We start from the raw sequence: 21,179 nt of genomic DNA on the forward strand, positions 1-21,179 counted from the left end.
AAAGCCACCTGCCGCCATGCATTCTGCCTGGACAGCAAAGGCCACCTAAAGAAATCCATGTATTCGGTTCCTATTAAGCAGGAGATCATGGTTCTTCGACGAAAGCAGATTGGTTGCCGGCAAACCTTTTGGCTGGAGAAAGAAGTGATTCAAGTTGGTTGCACCTGTGTCATTCCGAGCACCAGGAGCTATGCTAATAGAAGTGCCTGAAACAAGTAGAGAACTGAGCAATGGAGGTAAATGATCCACTCCAGGCTGATGCTTTCAGAACCCAAATCACATTCTTTGATGACTCAAAAGAGAAAGAAACTGCTATCTCAGGGATGAGCATAAATAAAGACACTGTAGAATTAGGAAAGATTTTGTGCAACTTTCTTACTAGATGATACAACTTTAAAATGTCAATTGTTTCAAAACATTTAAGTAGGCCATGAAAATGTAGAATGTATATTCTTCCTGGCCTCAGGCCACGATGACAAAATAATCTCTCCTAGCTAAACTGGCCTCTTCTCTTCACTTGCCAAAAATGCAAAAGTCCCACCTTGTAATGATTGTTGCATCCTTTACCCCCATGCTATTGGTCCGTCTTACTGAATTGTATGTTCTATGTCATGATATAAATGCATATGAAATGTGAAACTCAAGGAGAAGCAAAGAGAAACTTGCTTCCAGCTGTATTTATAAGACCTATTTATATAACTTGTATTTATGCGCCTGCAAATTATAATTCAAAAACATGGGTTATTTGTATTTATTCAGTAACTTAAACAATGAATAAAGAGACAGAAATATCGAGTTGTGTGTTTGCATTTTTCAAATTGGAAACTTTATTAGGGGTGAAATATTTAAGAGAACTGACTGTTGGCTAGGCCAGGGGCTTGTTTTATGCATTGTAGAGGCAGCTCAAGGCCATAGCTCAGTGGTTGGACCATCTGCTTGCAGGCAGAAGGTGCCCAGGTCCAATCCCTGACTCTCCAGTTGGGACAGCTTCCTATGCATAGCTGCCAAGTATCCCGTATCCTCCGGGAAAACCCCTTTTTTCTTACCCTTTCCCGGCGGTCTCCCGTTTAGGTTAAAATCCCGGTATTGTCCCTTAAATCGGCTTCGGCCCGGCGGCCATTTTTCTGGTGCCGCTTTGCCCTTCTATGGGCACCAGAAAATGGCGGCGCCGGCGCCGGAAGTCACTTTTACATGTTTCCGGTCATGCGCGGAAGCGACTTCCGGCACTGGCGCCGCCATTTTCTGGTGCCCATAGAAGGGCAAAGCGCCACCGGAAGTTGCGTCACGCAACTTCCGGTCATGCGCGCGCTGCCGATCCTGGATCTTTACGTCCGGAACTTGGCAGCTATGTTCCTATGCCCGTGAACAATCAGATGCATATTTCTTGTGACTTGTATGCAAGCGGAAGACTCCAATAGCTGTCATGCACCACAAACATGAACCTGTTTGCTTTTCCCCAAGGAAAGGGTCCTCCTCAGTGCTTCAATCCAACCAGCTGCCTCTTCCACCCCTAAGACCCAGCTACAAATGGCAGCTTTCTTTCTCAAACGCTGCGTGCGATTTCACAGAACAGCAGCTGCCGTGTCATTGGAAAGGGGAAGGAGGCACAATTAAGCAAACTTTCTCTTTCCTCTGATCTCCATTTTGCTCAGCATTCCCGCCAACTCTTTCGTACTGTACTTTGTTCAGATCACAACTTCTTTCTGAGACCTCCTCCCCCTCCCCCTCCCTTCACTCCCTTCAGAAGCCATTTCCGACACCCCCTTCTGATGGACGGCTGCTTCTCGGCTTCTGGAACTTTGCCGCATTTTGACCAGCAGCCGACAATTGACAGGCCTGCATTTGCCTCTGTGTTCTAGGGCTGCCATATGTCTGGGTTTCTCCGGACACGTCTGGGAATAGGACTGTCAAAATAGCGCCTGGGCGGATTTTTAATGAATCAGCCAAATGTCCGGGGAATACCCGAATGTATGGCAACTAGGACGTTTTTTTAAAAAGAAAAACTGTTGTAAAAATCCAAAAACAACAACAACCGCAAAGACAAAGTCTTTTGGGGGAGATGTCCCCAACGAAAAGCTCAACAACTTTGCTCAGGTGTAAAAAAGAAAGGGAAAAAAAAAGAAAGGCAATCTTATCAGTCTCTCTTTTTTGAATGCCTATTTGTGTGGTGTTAGTGAGGAGGAGGAAACACTGGTGTTTGTGATTTGGTTTGATTTCATTTAGAGCAGCTTGTAGCAGGGTTTCTCTCTCTCTCTCTCTCTCTCTCTCTCTCTCTCTCTCTCTCTCTCTCTCTCTCTCTCTCTCTCTCTCTCTCTCTCTCTCTCTCTCTCTCTCTCTCTCTCTCTAAATGCTTAATAGTTCTGTCCCTAAGGGGCTCACAAAGATGGCATGGAAGTTAAGAGACATCAAATAAAACAAAAATGAAATCGTTCCCTTTTTTGAAAAACAAACATACCATCACACAATAAATAACTAATTAAAAAAAAACCTACCCAAGGGATAATGCCTTTTGCAATCACTCACCTGCTAGATACTTAACTGTTACAATGATGTTGCAAAATGGGCCAGGTGAGGAGCAGAGCTCAGTCCCAGGTGTGATGGTGGTGCCTTTGCAGCTCTGCTTAGGAGGCAGGTGGGTCTTCTTAACTCCCAGCTGCCATTGCTTTGGTCCTCCGCATACAAGGGTGTCCTCTGGAAGTGAAATCGATTTCTGCGCCAGCTATGTACTGGGCCTGTGTTTCTGAGCACCTCATTCCTCCTCCTGCGCTTCCGAGTAGAGGTACAAGTGGGCTAGGGCTTCTTGTTAAAGTTATGTGAATGCAATTCCCTGATCTGGACCTTGTGCAGAGTACGACTCTGTAAGCTCTCCACAGCAGGAAAAGAGTTTCAAGGTTTTGCTGCAAACTGTCCTTAAACTTGTTACAATCTTGTTACAAAAAAGAGGTGTAAATACAAATACAGTAAACACATTGCTCTTAAACAGCTAGCAATGCAGTCCAGTTTTATTTAAGTTCTTACTGGTTAATATACAGTACCAAGAGGCCTCGCTCTGTGCCCAATAAGTGCAGGGCACCTTTGCTCGGCTGCACTGTGACCCATAGATTGCCACAAAATACTGGGCAAGTTTTTGCCCAGCAACCTTGTCTGTGCAATGGGCTCATGAGAAAAAGCTGTCCTATGAGCCCTTGCAAAGGGGAGGGAAAAGCCTATACTGCACAAAGCTGCTTCTCCCGGAGCTCAGAGCCACTTTGCTCTGAGACCTTGAGGTCTGCTCACCATACTGCATGCAGAAGGTCCTAGCTTCAGACCCTGGCATCTCTAGGCAGGGCTTGGAAGGAACCATCTCCTGGAGAGCTGCCGCCCTTCAGTATAGACACTACCGAGCTAGATGGAGCAATAGGGTGACTCTAAAATAAGGCGGCTTCTTCCTAGGCTCCAAGTAGGGCTGGATGGGACGTGGCATTTCACATTGGAATACGGGACAATCCTGTATTATACGGGGCAGGTGGCAACCACTGGCGGAGGAAGAGGAGCGCGGGGGGAGTGCACCGCCCCCGGCAGCGTGATCCTAGTGGGGTGCCATCGCGGCTGCCCCCCGCCCATGTTGGGTGCCACACCCCACCTGCTCTCTGCCCCCCCCCGGTGCCTGAGCATGAAGCTCCACCACTGGTGGAAACCCTGGCCACGAGTTTTGGATTCTCTTTCCCCCCCCCCCAATCTCTCTCCTCTATACTGTTTGTGCGTAAAGGTAAAGGGGCCCCTGACCGTTATGTCCAGTTGCGGACGACTCTGGGGTTGCGGCGCTCATCTTGCTTTACTGGCCAAGGGAGCTGGCGTACAGCTTCCAGGTCATGTGGCCAGCATGACTAAGCCAATTCTGGCGAACGAGAGCAGCGGACGGAAACGCCATTTACCTTCCTGCCGGAGTGGTACCTATTTATGTACTTGCACTTGACGTGCTTTCAAACTGCTAGGTTGGCCGCAACACCAGCTTTTAATTACTTAAAATGGCTGATTAGATTTATTTCTAATGCGACAGTGCCAGCTTGTGATCTTGGTGGATATTGTGAGCTAACAAAGATTGTGGTCTGGTTGATATTGCAGGCTAACCAATAAAGATTTCCTATGGGTGCCTGTGTGTGTGGCCTGCGCTGTTTTAAAGAGGCCCATTGGCCTGCTGGCGTTGTGCACTCCTGTTGACTTATGACAGTAAATGAATAAAGACCTAGCAGTTAAAGTTAATAATTATTATTAAATGAATAAATGGAAGAAAATCAGCAAGCTGGAGAGAGAGAGAATCAGAGCAACATTTGAGAGCAACGTTTCATTTCTCTTTGAATTCAAGGGAGAAGCAAGACCTTTACGGCTGTTGAATGCTGTGAACCCCTCCACTGTAGGCTCAGGTTGTACAGAGGTGTAAATAAACCATATATCATGAAGACCCCACAGTCCCTTCTGCCCCTCCTTCCAAGCCCTGTGCAAATGCCCAAAAACCCTGGGACCTTGCACCGCTCGGAGATTGGGGTGGTGTGCAACAATACCTGTGCCGGATCTTCAGAGGGGCAGTTTGGGCAACTACACATTTTGTACCTGCCCCGGAAAACCCTGCTAGTGGTCCTGCCCTGTGGAAAGCTGATGGAGGGCATGCGATTGCTTTTCTCTTGCTCATTTCCCTGAGGTTTCTGCCCACTCATAACAGTTAAAAACCATAGACAGATTTTCAAGCTCCTTCCAGGAATGTCTGCTGAAATGAATCTATGGCTACAGACCTCTGCAACCAACCCACACCTCTAAAATATGGGTCATTTTTGTTTTGGGTGTTTTAGCCAACAAGTGCTTTTAGCGGAGCCCATGTCTAGCTCTCTTCCCCTCCTACGTAGGTGCCTAGCAGTGTGGTTGAAATGCTGAGTCAGCCTGCCCTACATTCAACACTTTTGCAGAGCACTTTGGGGTGGAGAAAGTAGCCTCCTCGGGGAAATGTGTGGCATTTCATTTGGCTTGGCATCATGGCTGATCTCGTGGGCCTCCGGAATGGGGACGGCTTCGAACTTTTCTTTTCACCCAAAACCCATAATCAGTGAAGGAGACAAGCTTGTGTTTCAAAAAATATGTGCAATGCATGTAAAACACCTGCTTAGCAGCCATAAATTGCTTGGACTCGGTATGCATGCACTGCTTATAAAAACAAGCATTTGGTATCTGCAGAGATGCCATTTTGGATTTCATGGAATCGGGAGGAGTGATTCAAGATGGAATTTGAGCAACTCCCTTGTAGATATATATTCAGATATATATATATCTGAACCAAATTGCCATTCAATTTTTCTTACCTCTTCTCAAAGTGATGTCAGTATAGCCGTGGGAGTTTGGTCGTTTTGCTGTGTTCTATCAGATTCAGTAGTTTCCTAAAGGGATATGTTATGTTGCAACCAGGAACAAAGCTTGCCTGGTTCAGGGCGATAAGTTTGTGTAGGAAGTTTTTTAGGCGGTTAGCCAGGATTGATGTGAATATCTTGTAGTGTTGGTTTATGAATGAGATTTGGCGGTGTAATTCTATTTTGAGGCTATCTTTGAGTGGTTTTGGGATAGACTGATTTGGAAGAGGCCCAGGTTTGCAGGGTGGGGGGCCTTTTTATGATGTCCCTAATTAGGCAGGTCATGTAAGGCATCAAATTTATTTTTTTTGTAGAATTCTGCTGTACAGCCATCTGGACCTGGCGTTTTGTGTGGTTTCAGATTTTTGAGTGCCATCTCTATTTCCTCTGGGGTGATAAGGCTGTCCATTAATTCTTGTTCCTTTGCAGTTAAGGTTGGCATGGTCAGCCCTGTTAAGAGTCTTCAAATTTCCTGTTGTGGGAGGTGTATAGGTTGGTGTAAAATTCAGTGAATTTTGAGGTTATATCTTTGGTGGAGGATGTTATGTTACTGTCTTTTTTAGTGACACAGTGGATTCTTGTTTTGAGTGATATTTTGCTGCATCTGTTTGCTAATAGTCTGGAATTCTTCCCTCCATGCTCATAAAAGCGTTGTTGAGAATATAGGATGTTAATAGTTGTTTTATTGATTTCTGGAGAGTCAATTTCCCTTCTTGTTTGTTCTGTGATTTTAATGAGAGATTTTTTGGCTCCTGTTTGTTTGTAGTGTGATGAGAGGGTTGTAATATCTTGTTCTAATTTACCATTTTTCAAGGAGGTTTGTTTTTTTAAGCGATGCCCTCTCTCCTTAAAGCATGCTCATCTGATGACTGCTTTCATTGTGTCCCAGAGGAGCGGGGTTCCAATGTCGCCCACATCATTATCCTTAAAGTAGTTTTGTAGAGTTTTCAAGAGACTCTCTCTAGCTTTAGACTCTCTCTAGGTTTGTGGTTAGGATGGGGCTGAAGGACCATGATGGGGTAGTTTGTGCTTCCTCTCCTATTTTGAGGGTAGCTTCTACTGGGGCATGGTCTGTGATTTTAATGTTACCAGTGTTTGTTGTTTCTACCAGGGGGATCAAGCCTTGTGTTAGCAGAATGCTGTCCAGTCTGGACATTGTGCCATGGCGTCCAGACTGGAATGTGTGGCTGATGTCTCCCAGGTTCTTTTTTTAAAATTTTTTTTATTAAATTTGTTTATAATAACAAAATATAACAAACAACTCACCTATCTTATACATTTCACAAAAACATTCTATTTCTTAATTATCAAATCTAAATATTACTCTTAATCCTTTTTCACTCAATTATTTCCAAAAACTCACAATATAATTTTAATCTTAAGAGTATCATAATATCCCAACATATATCAAATTCTAAACACATATTACATTGAACTAGCTTACTTCTGCAACCACCTTATACTTCCAAATCCTTTATTGAATATGTCTCCCGGGTTCTTTTCTCCCCAGATGTCACAAAGGCCTCTGTTGTTGTTTGCTTGTTTTTTAGCATTTTCATTAGTTTGTAGGAGTCTCTAATTGTTTGGGGTTTCCGTCTTTCAGGGAAGTGCCTCTCATATTTAGGTTGAGGTCACCTCCTAGGATTGCTTCCCCTTTGGAGAAGGAGAGGAATTTGTTTAGTGTTTTCTGGATGAACTCTAGTTGTTTTGTGTTTGGGGCATATATGGAGCCAATTGTCAGTTTAGTTTTGCCATCTAGTGTCCCTTTAGCAAACATGAACCTGCCTCTTTTGTCTTTTAGCATTGTCGTGGCTTTGAAGTTCATGTCTCTACTGAGGACTATGGTTACTCCGCGGGCCTTTCCTGAGCGAGGTGTCACCCATTGTTGTTGTTGTTGTTGTTGTTGTTGTTGTTGTTGTTGTTGTTGTTGTTGTTGTTGTTGTTGTTGTTGTTGTTTAACCAGCTGAACTTTTATTGTTTCCAAAACCAAAAATGAAAACATTGCTCTGTTTGATGAGTGGGGAGGGGCTTGGAGGGAGATGTGGTCTTGTATAGAGGGGGTGGAGTAAAAGGGGGATCTGGATTGGAGGGGTGGGACAGTGCCAACCCTCCACGCTGGAGGGTTGAGGGAGGGAGTGGGTGATGGGGAAGGGGCCCCACAGGTTGTGCAGCTCGCTCTGTCGCCCTCTGGCCTCTCACTGCACCGCTTGCTCGTTGGCACTGCTGCCGGAGTCCTGGGGCTTCATCACGTCTGGGAGCTCTGGGGGGCTGAAGAAGGGGTCAATGCGGAGGGGCTCAAAGGCATCTTCACTGGCTCTGAAGGCCAAGCCAACTGTTGCTAGAGCCTGAGGTCGTGCTGTCTGGCTGGTGAAGCCACAGTCTCCAAGGGTTTTGCCATCATCCAACAGCTGGTCATCCTTGTACAGTATAGCCTTTGTTCTTCTGGGGGTCTCTTAAGTACCCCCTCAACAATTCTTTTCAGCTCATACACCGTACTGGACTCCTTGGCGTCTGTGAAGATGGTTGTCTTGTGACGTCGGATCATTAAAAAGACGTCCATCTCTGCAGCCGCAACCTCAGCCCAGACCCCCCAGAGAGGAAAAAGCAGCAGAACCCCCAGTATCCCAACATGCACCGCAACCTCGGGACGGCCCAGTCGGGTTCGACCGGTGTCACTCAATGTTGACTGAAGAGGGGTTCACTCCAGAGTTTGCTTCGTTTGGGTGGGTTGTGTATTTCCTGTAGGAAGGCAATGTGTGGTTTCATGGTGTTTCCGTACAAGGTGATGCGTTTTCTTTTGGTAGGGTTTCCAAATCCCCTCACGTTTAGTGTAATCGCTTTTAAGCTAGCCATTTTGTATGTCTGTTTTACAGGATGATTCCCTGCCAACCCGTCGAGGTTGTCTTGTGCTTCCCACTTTATATTGTCTATCAAACCTAGTTTATGGTTATTGTTTTGATATAAAAGTTGTTCCCACCTTAATTGAATGATCAAGCTGGGTATAATGCTTTTAAATAAACACTCCTCTCATTCTAATGCTTACCCTGCATAAAATCTAAATATATGAACAGGAAAGAATAGGTAACTGGAGATGGCATATCTGAACTAAGAATAATTCAAGACTACTGTACCACATTGTTTATCCAGACCTAACTGGAGCATTGTGTAGACATAATCTACCGACAACCGAGAACAAAATGAAATCATGTACAAAATTGCACCCTCACTGCTGCTGCTGGTAATAATAATAATAATAATAATAATAATGGTTAATAATAATAATAATAATGGTTACAGGTAGGTAGCCGTGTTGGTCTGGGTCGAAGTAAAATAAAAAAATTCCTTCAGTAGCACCTTAAAGACCAACTAAGTTTTTATTTGGTATGAGCTTTCGTGTGCATGCATCTGAAGAAGTGTGCATGCACACGAAAGCTCATACCAAAATAAAAACTTAGTTGGTCTTTAAGGTGCTACTGAAGGAATTTTTTTATAATAATAATAATAATAATAATAATGATAATACCCCACCTATCTGGTTGGGTTTCCCCAGCCTGGGGCTGCTTGTAAATAATGTAATTTAATATAATTTCTAGTTAGTTGGAATAGACATATTCTTACTGATGGCATTATTTATGCACTACTGGTATATGTAAGATCCTGGAGATCTTGACTAACTGCTTTTCTCGCACATGAGGTTGTAATGGAAGTGTAAATCCATTAAGCAGAATGCTCACTTTATCGGAACCAAAACAGATGTGATGGAGGCATCCACATTTAGTGTACAACACAAACACCTAAAGCAGCCCACCTATGGAATGTTCTCCATTGGGAGAATTTCTGGTGCCTTCTTTTTGGCACCAGGGGAATATCTTTTCCCTTCTCCTGTCCTTTTAACCTGTGAGGGATTAGTAGCAAATATTTCTGAAGTTTTATTCCAAAGTTTTTTGGATTTTCTTTTATTTTCATCTAGTACTGTATGTCACTTTGGAAGTATTTTTTATTGAAGCCAGGCTTTTGGCAAAGTTCCGCATGATATTCTTGCTAGCAAGCAGGTAAAATTGAAGTTTGTAAAATAATATAGTTCCCTCGATGTATTCTTGGAAGTAGTTAGGCAATGCTCATTCATCGTATGTACACTTTTTTCTAGGTATCCTCTAGGGGCCAAGCTTGTTGGGATAGGCCAGGGGCCTTGGCAAATGCCTGATGATCTTGGCTACCCACCCTTGCTCTAAGGCAAATGCTAACCACTTTTACCAGCTGTGTGAACGGCTTACTTGTAGTAACTGAATATTGCTGCTACTTGGCAATTGGATAATGTTCATAGATTTTTTACTGTTCTGATAATATAGCAGTGGTGCTACAATTAACATGTTAACAATTGAGTGTTTGCATGCACTCAGTTATTGCAAATATTCTCAGTTGATGTGGGATATAATAATAATAATATATTATTTATACCCCGCCCATCTGGCCGGGTTCCCCCAGCCACTCTGGGCGGCTTCCAACAAAACATTAAAATACAGAAATCAAACATTAAAAGCTTCCCTAAACAGGGCTGCCTTGAGATGCCTTCTAAAGGTCTGGTAATTGTTGTTCTCTTTGACCTCTGGTGGGAGGGCATTCCACAGAGAAGGCCCTCTGCCTGGTTCCCTGTAACTTGGCTTCTTGTAGCGAGGGAACCGCCAGAAGACCCTCGGCGCTGGACCTCAGTGTCCGGGCAGAACGATGGGGGAGGAGACGCTTCTTCAGGTATACTGGACCGAGGCCGTTTAGGGCTTTAAAGGTCAACACCAACACTTTGAATTGTGCTCGGAAACGTACTGGGAGCCAATGTAGGTATTTCAGGACCGGTGTTATGTGGTCTCGGTGGCCGCTCCCAGTCACCAGTCTAGCTGCCACATTCTGGGTTAGTTGTAGTTTCCGGGTCACCTTCAAAGGTAGCCCCACGTAGAGTGCATTGCAGTAGTCCAAGCGGGAGATAACTAGAGCATGCACCACTCTGGCGAGACAGTCCGCGGGCAGGTAGGGACTCAGCCTGCGTACCAGATGGAGCTGATAAACAGCTGCCCTGGACACAGAATTGACCTGTGCCTCCATGGACAGCTGTGAGTCCAAAATGACTCCCAGGCTGCACACCTGGTCCTTCAGGGGCACAGTTACCCCATTCAGGACCAGGGAGTCCTCCACACCCGCCCGTCTCCTGTCCTGAATTGTTTCCCCCCACAACTATTTATAGGAATGTTAACCCATATGGAATCTGGTAATCCTGATTCTTTGGTTTGGAAACTCTGTTTAACATCAGCCGTGTCAAAAATGTGTATGAGTTTACCGCATTAGAACAGAAAACGCAATTTCCTCTCAAGAGTTCTGAGCAGAGAGGCTAATGGAAACTCTTCCATCAGAGAGAGGGTGCTTTCTCTTTAGCCATTTACGGAAATACTCAGTCAATATGGGTCACATTCTTTCTGGCTAGGAGTTAGTCATGTGATGTGAAACCTAACACTCATCCTTCCTATAGGAGATTTTCTCATATCATGTTCTGGAGCATCTTATGTTTCCCACGACTGTAAAGAGAATACTGGAGTTTGTGAAATAAGAGTTGCTTGTCTGGTATTTTTGTATGTATCTTCATGCCCAAATATGCCCAAAACTTGCAGTAGCTCAATAAACAAAGGAGTGAATACCATCAAAAGCCCTGCAACATCATTCTCATTGTTCAGGGATTATAAAAAAACCAAAAGATGCTTGGCATGATTTCCTGTAAGTATTTTGTGATAGCAAAAGTGGAATATAACTTTTATACTGCTGAATCTGTCACAGAGTCTCTAATGTGACACGTACCTAGATTCTTAACTTATCAGACGAGGAGGGTTCAATCAATAAATGCCAGTTAGCCCCCAGAAGAGTCCTATTCAGGTGTCCTGCTTCAGGTTAACTGTACATCCTAGTTGGAATTGGACCCACATTGAGTAGCCATTCCACTGGTATTCATGCAGAAAGCACAGATGTCTGACAGGAGGGAGGGACCTTTCTATGCAGTCTGGAACCCTGGGTGATCAATGCTTCATCCTGTACGAATGCCAGGGGATGCCACTCAACATGGGTCCACTTCCAACTTGTACGTGCAGCTTATTCACAAGTGGGACACCTGCATAGAATCATAGAACTGTACAGTCGGAAGGAAGTAACTGTTCCATTGGCTCTGTGGGGAAATAAGCTCAGAAGCAAACACCATTTTTCAGCAGGCCAGGAAAGCGCATCAATTCAATATTTATTGGAGATCAGATATCGGCACAGACTCAGGCAATACAGGCAAAGATTCCGAAAATCCTTTTAGAACAATAGTTGCCCCTATTCAGAAAGCTCTAACTCACATCAGAAGCTGCCTTAAATCAAGACAGACCATTGGGGTCCATCTGGCTCACTATTGTCTACACCAGGCTTCCTCAACCTCGGCCCTCCAGATGTTTTTGGCCTACAACTCCCATGATCCCTAGCTAGCAGGACCAGTGGTCAGTGATGATGGGATGATGGGAATTGTAGTCCCCAAACATCTGGAGGGCAGATGTTGAGGAAGCCTGGTCTACACTGACTGGCAGCAGTACTCCTGTATTTCTCCTGAAGGAGCGTCTCCACCTCCATCATTCTGCCCGGACACTGAGGTCCAGCACCGAGGGCCTTCTGGCGGTTCCCTCGTTGTGAGAAGCCAAGTTGCAGGGAAACAGGCAGAGGGCCTTCTCGGTGGTAGCGCCCGCCCTGTGGAACGCCCTCCCATCAGATGTCAAAGAGAAAAACAGCTACCAGATTTCTAGAAGACATCTGAAGGCAGCCCTGTTTAGGGAGGCTTTTAATGCTTAATAGGTTATTTTCTTTTATTTTTCTGTTGGAAGCCTCCCAGAGTGGCTGGGGAAACCCAGCCAGATGGGCGGGGTATAAATTATTATTATTATTATTATTATTATTATTATTATTATTATTATTATTATTTCAGGCATTCTGCTACTAAGCCATGGTTCCCACACCACAAATCAAGAATACCCACAGCAAGTTGTGGGGATGTGGCAAGAGTAATGTGCATTGCAAAAGATTAAAAAAATCGTAAGTATACTTCACGTGGAACGGAGATGAGACATAGACTTATTGCTGTGACACATAATGCTACTTTATTATGTACCTGATTTTTTTTTAATTGCCAAGCTCAGAAAAATATATTTTATACTTCAGATGTGGTTTGGTGGTAGTGGTTGACACATTTGTTGAGTGGCAGATTTGTGACAGATAGTTCTTTGTAGACAACAACAGAGATGGCAGGAAGGAAACCCTCCTTAGCCACAGAGCAGCATAATGACTGCTAAGTGCAAAGTGAGTGGGAAATGAGATCTTCAAAAACAATTGAATGCATCTTCACTGTATTGTTTGGACTGGCTGGATATTATTCAATCTGTAGAATAAGCAAGCTTTTGAGTTCCGCTTGTTAACATCCACAAGTTAGGAAAGGCAATTGACTCACAATCTGATGTAGCTCTTCCTTGGCAGCTCAACAATCATTGACAAACTATTTTGCTTCTTGACAATTAGCATTAAAAACTGCTGGGGAAATATAATTTAATGTCGCAGCAAAGCTTTGAAGAAATCCATCCTGATGAAATAGATTGCTTGAGATTCCATGCTGAGAGCAATGCTGTGGAATCAGCTATATTGATTTAAATTTGCTTACTGAACCAAAAATGACTCCTGATCTGCAAAATATCAGTAATATTGCAGAGCCAGGGGGACCTGTCCCTCACATGAAAGTCCACTGTGATCATTTGAATGAGTTGTTGGTCACTGTAAGGTCCACTCTCTACCATAAAATTAGGGAGATAATAAAGGAAAATTGATCTAACACTCTTAGTTTGTACAACAATGTTGAACATGAAGTATTCCAAATGAATACTCTATGCTTTGCAACAATACCTATGATTGGCCCCCAAATCTCATTAAAAAAAATATTCCCCACAAAATAAGAGGATTGGAATTTTTATTAAAAAGAGCCAAATCTCCTGCTCTCCAATTTCTAGTTCTTCCTAAGTGTTACAGTACTTTGGATCCTGTAGGGGAATAGAAACATATTTCGTAGAGTAACTTCACAGTAGCCCCCAGTTTAATAGAAGTGTATATGGCTATTCACAACGATTCCTCTACCCAAACCAATTAGCTTCCCCACTGTGACTGAAGGAACTGCTGAGAGACAGTTTATCAGGATGTTTTAAAATTATCTAGGTGGTTTAGAATTTTGAAATGTAATCAAGGAGATACTTACTTTGTAATTAGCTCAACCTGCAATGTCCTATGACAGGATCTTCATCTTCAATGGGTCTGTTTTCTCAAGGCTTGGCTACCCATACTGGTGGACAATTTAACTTTTGTGTGTCTGTTTCTTATTTCAAAGGTTAGATTTCTTACTCCAGGTGAAGGGATTATAAACAGGAATAATTTGGATTTTCTGTCATCACAGCACAATGAACTGGCTTCGCTTTGCGACTGAACACATTCATCCCGGCTAAGGATTTGATTGGTTTGTGGCAGTGACTGATAACGTCTGTACCCCCACCCTCCCTGACAACCATGCAGCATAGAAAAAGTAAGGTAAAACCAAACGCAGATAAAGGATAGAGAGAGAAATCTGTGTATATATTGCAGATGGATGTGTGATGATTGCAGCACTGCTATAGCTGGTTGAAGGGGACCAAACCTCCAAGGAAGACGGTCTTGGTTCCATTTGACCAGCCAGAGCAGCACTCAGCGCCTGCTTTCGTGTTTACACACTCTAGTCGACGTCTGGACCATCTTCAGGATTTCATACCTGCAACATGTAAAAATTGAAGTTTACAAAGATGTTTATTCGGCTTTACGCCCATCATAAAACACAACACAACAAAATAAATCAAATAAAACAGCGGACGCGTACAAGCCACAAATAATATAACACAATTCACAGCTCACAAGGACAAATATTAACAATTCAAAAAGAAAAGTTTAAGATTATGATTAAAAATTTAGGCACTATGCTAAAATCAATATCTGATGTCATTATAGAAAATTCTTATAACTATAAATAATCAGCTAACATTCCATTCCGTCTCTTGTACGAGAGGACGGCTGTTAGGAATTTAGCAACCTGTAGAGTAATATAAGGATCCACATCTTGAAGAACCCAGGCAAGCTGTAGGTCAACTGGTTTGTCAGCCATAGGCTGGATTATGGAGTTTAGTATACTAGCATGAGCCGAACTGTACATAGGGCAGATAAACATAACATGATGTAGAGATTCAGATGTTTACAGAAATGTAATGGCTATAAAACGCAGCCTGGTTGATTCTTACAAGTGAACATAACATCTGGGAAGGATCCTTGGTCAGATCAAAGCTCTAAGGACTCTTTCCAACCATGAAGGGAGCTATAATTGGGGCTAACCTTACCACTAGGAGAATTGAAGCAGCTTGTTAAGGAAGGCTTGTGTTTGTTTGTTTCAGAAAAAGACTTTCCTGTCCCAGTGGATTGTGTCCTTTTGTCAGTAAACTGCTAATGAATCACCGCAGAAGAAGGAGGGGAGTAGATGAGGAACCCATTGGATCCAAATTTTAGCAATAGCACATACATGTCCCGTCCCCCCCCAACACAATAGATTAATCTGTTCAGAAAAGTGTACAAACCTTTTGTGGCATATGAATGAATATTTGTGCTGGTGTGTTACCTAATACCAGGCAACCCCAAACTTCGGCCCCCCAGATGTTTTGGACTACAATTCCCATCTTCCCTGACCACTGGCCCTGTTAGCTAGGGATCATGGGAGTTGTAGGCCAAAACATCTGGAGGGCCGCAGTTTGGGGATGCCTGCCTATACTATGGATACATGAATGTTAGAACCCAATACTGTATACACCAAAATGTTGTACGTTGGTGTATGTTGGTGCTGAGAAACCTTTCGTGCCTCAATCTGTTCAATTAAAAAAATTCTGACCTTGCAATTCTACACACAACTACTGAGAAGTAAGTCCTATTGAGTTCAATGAGGTTTGCTTCCAGGTGCGAGGGTATTGGTTTTCAGCCTTAATGAGCTGAATGCTAGTGGCAGAAAAGGTAAAAGAATCATAGAGTTGGAAGGGAACACAAGAGGCATCCAGTCAAACTCCCTGAATTCAGGAATCTTTTGCCCAGCATGGGACTTGAACCCATGACCCAGAGATTAAGAGTCTGATTCTCTACTGACTGAGCCACCCTCCCAACATCATACAAGGAAATATGGTAGAAGCTGATAGAGAGCTATGGCTTACTGTGAGGCAACATGAGTAGAAAAATGGTTGTAGCAGGCTGGCTGGAATGAAAAGAGGGCAAGCCTTCACCAGCAATTATAAGCCTCAGGATGCAGAACTGTATGTGGATAATAGTTATGAGGCTCTCTGGGATCTTGTGGAGATACTTTATAGCCGGGACACTTGAATGTTGCTCGGAAGGATCAAAATGCCAGAGGCCGACCCTGAACCTTGCTTTTGCCTCTCTGAACTGCAAGCTGATAGCCCCACTCATTTGGCAGCTGCGTTATTTGAGAACATTTAAAACTTCAAGATTTTGCATCTGTGGACATGCAGGGTTCAAGCACATGACACGGCCCCAGTAGCAACAAAATGACACGTTCTCCTTAAACAAATAGCAAAGAACTTAAAGAGACCCCTCTTTTGTCAGCTGGAATCACCTGCCAGTTGTCACTCAAGCTTCAGTGTTCACAAAGCTGCCCAGCTGTACCTCTCTGACAGCTGCCAGGGGCTGTTGAACCAGCCAGCACGTGGCAATGTCTGAAGCAGGACAAAAGAGGCATTTTTTGAGATGATACCAAGGTGGCATGCCAGGGGGGTGCGGGTCACCAGGAGCTTGGCAAAACTAGCTCCAAAGAAGCTTTTAATCAGGGAGTTTCACACTCTCTAAACCAGCAGCTTCATCCTCTTTCCCTAGAGCCAATGTAGCCATTTGTTAGCTATGGGGATGTACCGACATCTGGGGGGGGGAGGGTTTCTACTGATCTCAGTAAGGTCTCTGTATTAGAAGATGATCTTTATGAACGTTTGCCTGTACCAGCTAGAGGCATAGGAATGAATATTCAGAGAGTCGCTGTCATTTTAACATTTGAGTAGAAAACCAGCGGCGTAGCTAGCTGCTCGGGTGCCCAGTGTGGGGCACGCATCCTGCAGCTGGGGGCGGGGCGAGCTACCCATGGGGGTGGGGGGGTGCTGCGTGGAGCCTCTCCGCTGCCTCCCCCTCTGCTGTGGGGCAGCCAGGAGCGGTGCTAGGGCTTTTTGCGCCCTAGACAAAAACACCTTCTGGCGCCCCCCGGGCACATGCGTCATGACGCATGCACACACACCGCTGATGCCCCTGCGTCCCCTCCATTGGCGGGAGGAGCGCAGGCCAAGGGGGGAGCTCGGCGCCCTCCCGCCTGTGGAGGGGACGCTTTGAGCTCCTCAGCGGTGGCGGCTGCAGTGAGCGAGTGGCGGCGGCGGCGGCAGCAGCAGCGCCCATAGGTGAAGGCTTCAGCTGCAGGTGCTGCCGCTGCTTGCTTGCTTGCTGCAGCCGCTGGGGATCTCACAGCGTCCCCTCCGTGGGCAGGAGGGCGCTGAGCTCTCCTTTTGGCTCGCGCTCCTCCCGCCTGTGGAGGGGACGCTGGGGGCTCCTCGGCGAGCGAGCGAGCGAGTGGGCGGGCGGCGGTGACAGCACCCATAGCTGAAGGCTTCGGCTACATGCGCTTGCCACCACTACCGGCGCGGGGTTTTTACGGGGCAGGCTCGGCAGCGCCCCCTCCATTTTCGCACCCTAGGCAATGGCCTAATCCACGTAAATGGACGCACTGGCCCTGGGGGCAGCTGAGGGAGAGGTGGTGGGCAGATGCAAGCCCCACGCTGCTGTTTCAGGCAGCACGGACCTTGCAGGTGCCCAAGCCACCATGTCACTCCTAAGAGAGACACGTGGCTCGGACATACTGCAGGCCTGGCGGTGTGGCCCCCGGTGCCAGCCGCATTTTTTGACGTTTGTTGACTGAACTAAAAAGTTTCCTGAACCCATTTTTTTAATATAAAAAAGCCCTCATATTTTTGTCATTTTGTCACTACCCCCAGGGATGAGACCCACGGTGACCCGCACCCACTGCCCTCTGCCACTGTAGCAAACTGACTGCTGTTTTATCTCCACTTATTCCAAGGTTCTGCTGCACAGGGTTGAAGCCTCTCCAGATCAGCTTTCTCCAACCTGGTGCTCATGGTTGTACTGGCTGGGTCTGATAGGAGGTGGAGCCCAAAACATCCCGAAAGGCTGTTCTGGAGCGACCAGAGACAAAAGAGGGCATAGGTCTTGCACCTTTAGGATTATTCTCATTATTTAGTAAATTATTGGACTTCACCCGCAGGTTTTAGGGCAGTTCACAACATAAAATACTGCAGATCTGCACAGAGAAGAAAATCCACTAGGCCTTGCTTCTCTACTCCCTAGAGCAGGCATCCCCAAACTGCGGCCCTCCAGCTGTTTTGGCCTACAACTCCCATGATCCCTAGCTAACAGGATCAGTGGTCGGGGAAGATGGGAATTGTAGTCCAAAACATCTGGAGGGCCGCAGTTTGGGGATGCCTGCCCTAGAGCACGAGGTGACACATATCAAATTTCCTGATAACTATCAAAGTGGCGCAAAGGGTCAGTGTGCCTGGCTGTTAACCAGAAGGTGGGTGGTTCCAGCCCACCCAGGGACAGCTGTGGGAAGGATCCATGCATTGCTGGCGGTTGGACTAGATGACCCTCAGGGTCCCTTGCAACTCTGCAATTCTATGAAAGTCACTGAAGAAAAGATCACATAGAGAGCCAACTGACATGTTGAAAGTTCATGGGCCAAAAGGTATTAATATTGTGCTGAATAAAAGGTGCTCGGACATAAGAGCTTTTAAGTGCAGACCATGCCTAAGTGTGGCCAAGCCCTTGGTTAAGTTTTAACAGCACCCATGGTGCTGGGGGTGGAGCTTAATCATGTGCCCCTGCAGAAAAGGACTTTAGCATTGTTCTTTCCATATATACATCCTTGTGTTCCAGAGTTAATAAAACATGGCCACTTCTCTTCAAAGTACATTTTGTGGACCTTTATCCCCCCTCAGGTACATTGGTCAGGTCAATTGCACCCATTTTATGCTATATGTTTTGGTTCTGTCTGGTTTCTGTGACTTTCTATTGATTCCAGCAATAAGTGATTTCACATTTTGCGCTTTCTAAATGTAACCACCATTTCCATTCTCCAGTTGCAATTGTTCCTTTCCCATTGTTATTGTCTAGAGGTTTGCCAGCAAAAAGACCGGTTAACTATAATTTGCACTTGCTATGTAGTATGAAGGCAAATGACTCAAAAATCAGCAAAATCAAAGAAAACATCTTGGGGGAGTTTGTTAACAGGTTGCAATATGATTGCATGCATTTCAGTGAATGGAAGAAGTTTTGGATTTTTGAGCAAGTGCAGAAACCTTAGCAGACTGTAATGGACACCTTACATCTCCTCACTCAGAACAGGTATGTGTTTGTGTGAAAGAGGGCAGACCTTTCAGGTGGTTCATCTCCTTGAAACCACACACTTCCTTACATTCCATAGCAGTATAATTCATATGGGGATATAAAGAAGCATGTAATCTCAGAAAGAGAAATCTGTTGTTCTCCTTTTTGTAGCAGGAAGCCAAAACATGTTCGCTTCAGTTTTATTGAGAAAATATTGTTGTTCAGAAGGATTGAAATCATATGCATGCCAATTCAGAAATAATTCTTACTGAATTCTACAAGACTGAGAGTGCTATTCTATAGATATCTACTCAGAAGCAAGCTGAGTATAAGGAAAGTCCCACTAATACAGGGCCGTCTTAAGCCTATCCAGCGCCCTAGTGCTAAGGTCTCTCCAGCTCCCCCCTCTGAAAGTGCAGCACCAAAGCAATCATGCTGAGGCAGCCACCCTTCTATGAGCTGGTGGGCTACAGGCAGCCCCCTCCCGCCTTGTTGGCCAAACCAGCTCCTGAGTGGCCAGACTTGGCTCCAGAGCCTCTCCAAGGACCCGGGAGTGGCAAGCGGACCACGGCAGCAGCGGGAGGCCACCTCCGAGGTCTCCGCGCTGTGCCTCCTTCTCGTTTCCCCAGTGCTGGGTTCCACTCAGTTAAGCTTTGCCACCAGCGCGCGCACCGTGGGACCAGCAAGAGCTGCTTGGGCACTGTGCGCGTGCTGGTGGCGAAGCTCGACTGAGCGGAACCCAGCGCTGGGGAAACGAGAAGGAGGCGCAGCGCGGAGTCCTCAGAGGAGAGACACGGTGCAGCCTCTCAGCTCGTGGAGCGCAGTCCTGGTCAGATCGCCAGAACCCTGCGCTCACTTGGCGCCCTTCCAGCGCCCTCCAGCGTCCGGCGCCGTGGTTCTCCGCGCCACTAGCCTCTATGGCTAGGATGGGACTGCACTAATACCAATGAGACTTGGGGTATGTTCCCATTCCTGCTTGCTCCACGTCCAGTGCACTCTCATGGCTAGCTTGGGAAGCCACATTCACAGAACGTTAGCCACAATCCATATTGTCCATGGAGTTTCTCAACAAATATCGCTGTTGGCTTGGTTTTTCCTCAAGCCAGCTTCAGTCCAACTGGAAAACTTAAGCCACATTCACTTCATGCTTAAGAAGAGTGTGTGCATCATTTTAGACATTACCAGGTAAGTGTGATGGAGCAGCAGCCTCGGTGCATCAGATCCTATTCCCCCCCCCACCTTAATGTGATAGTTATACTTCCTTTCGTTGACATTGGTGAGAAACAGTAAGTGTAAATCGGTCCCTACCCTTTTAGGTTACACATACTGGTTTCCCACATGTGCCAAGCACTTCAGATTCTATGAGAGCATTGAGTTTTCATGCACACACAGCAAGTGGCAGTAGAACTGGACCCAGTTTTTAAGTGAACTAATGCATGTAGCATCCCCACAGGATTAATTTTTGCCATGCCCTCATGCCAGAGATTCAGGCTGCTCTACCTGCGGTTCCCATACTAGCCACAATCAGACTATGCACAGGCAATAATATTTGTGGGACAATGGGTCTAAATTTCCCCATTGTCACAAGAAAATCTAAAACATCTAAATAAAAATAAAAAATCCTTCCAGTAGCACCTTAGAGGCCAACTAAGTTTGTCATAGGTATAAGCTTTTGTGTGCATGCACACTTCTTCACGAAAGCTCATACCTATGACAAACTTAGTTGGTCTCTAAGGTGCTACTGGAAGGATTTTTATTTTTATTTTGACTGCATCAGACCAACACGGCTACCTACCTGTAACTAAAACATCTAAAATATCTTTAGAAGTGTGCTCTGGGTATTGCAAGGAGTGGGAGGGTGGGCATTATTTGAATACCAAAATGCCCCTAGGTCTATTGCAGTTGTGCTGGCATATTGCAGAGAGCTAGTTTCAGGTCTTCCCAAGTTTTGCGGAAATCTGCAAAACTGATTCATTCAGGAAATGTTAGCTCTACCAAACCATCTTCAAGTATCTGATAACCAATACTCTGTGCAGAGCTCCAGGCCTTGCTTGCCTTCAGGAGTGGAGCTGAATCGTGTGCCCTCAAACTATTCTTCGTGGTTCAGATGATTTTTGGCAGAGTTCTGAGAAATGCAGCTTTCAGCTGAAAGAAGATAGTACTGTATGAGCAAAGTCCCTTCAGTGTTGAATCGCCTTTTCAGTGGATGAAGTGATCATCTGAAACAGTCCAATGTTTGTTCTAGTT

General features: G+C 45.3%; 1 protein-coding gene across 1 annotated transcript; it reads right to left on the reverse strand.

Annotated features, from left to right (window-relative positions):
• Positions 1–7,542: 7,542 nt before the first annotated feature.
• Positions 7,543–8,030, reverse strand: LOC118082889 (elongin-B-like). Its single transcript, XM_035110725.2, is given in 2 exon segments — positions 7,543–7,801; positions 7,804–8,030. Coding segments are annotated over 2 exon segments (363 nt in total). The 5' UTR covers positions 7,936–8,030; the 3' UTR covers positions 7,543–7,570.
• Positions 8,031–21,179: the final 13,149 nt, after the last annotated feature.

This window comes from Zootoca vivipara, chromosome 3, assembly GCF_963506605.1.
Source record: "Zootoca vivipara chromosome 3, rZooViv1.1, whole genome shotgun sequence".
Taxonomy (NCBI): domain Eukaryota; kingdom Metazoa; phylum Chordata; class Lepidosauria; order Squamata; family Lacertidae; genus Zootoca; species Zootoca vivipara.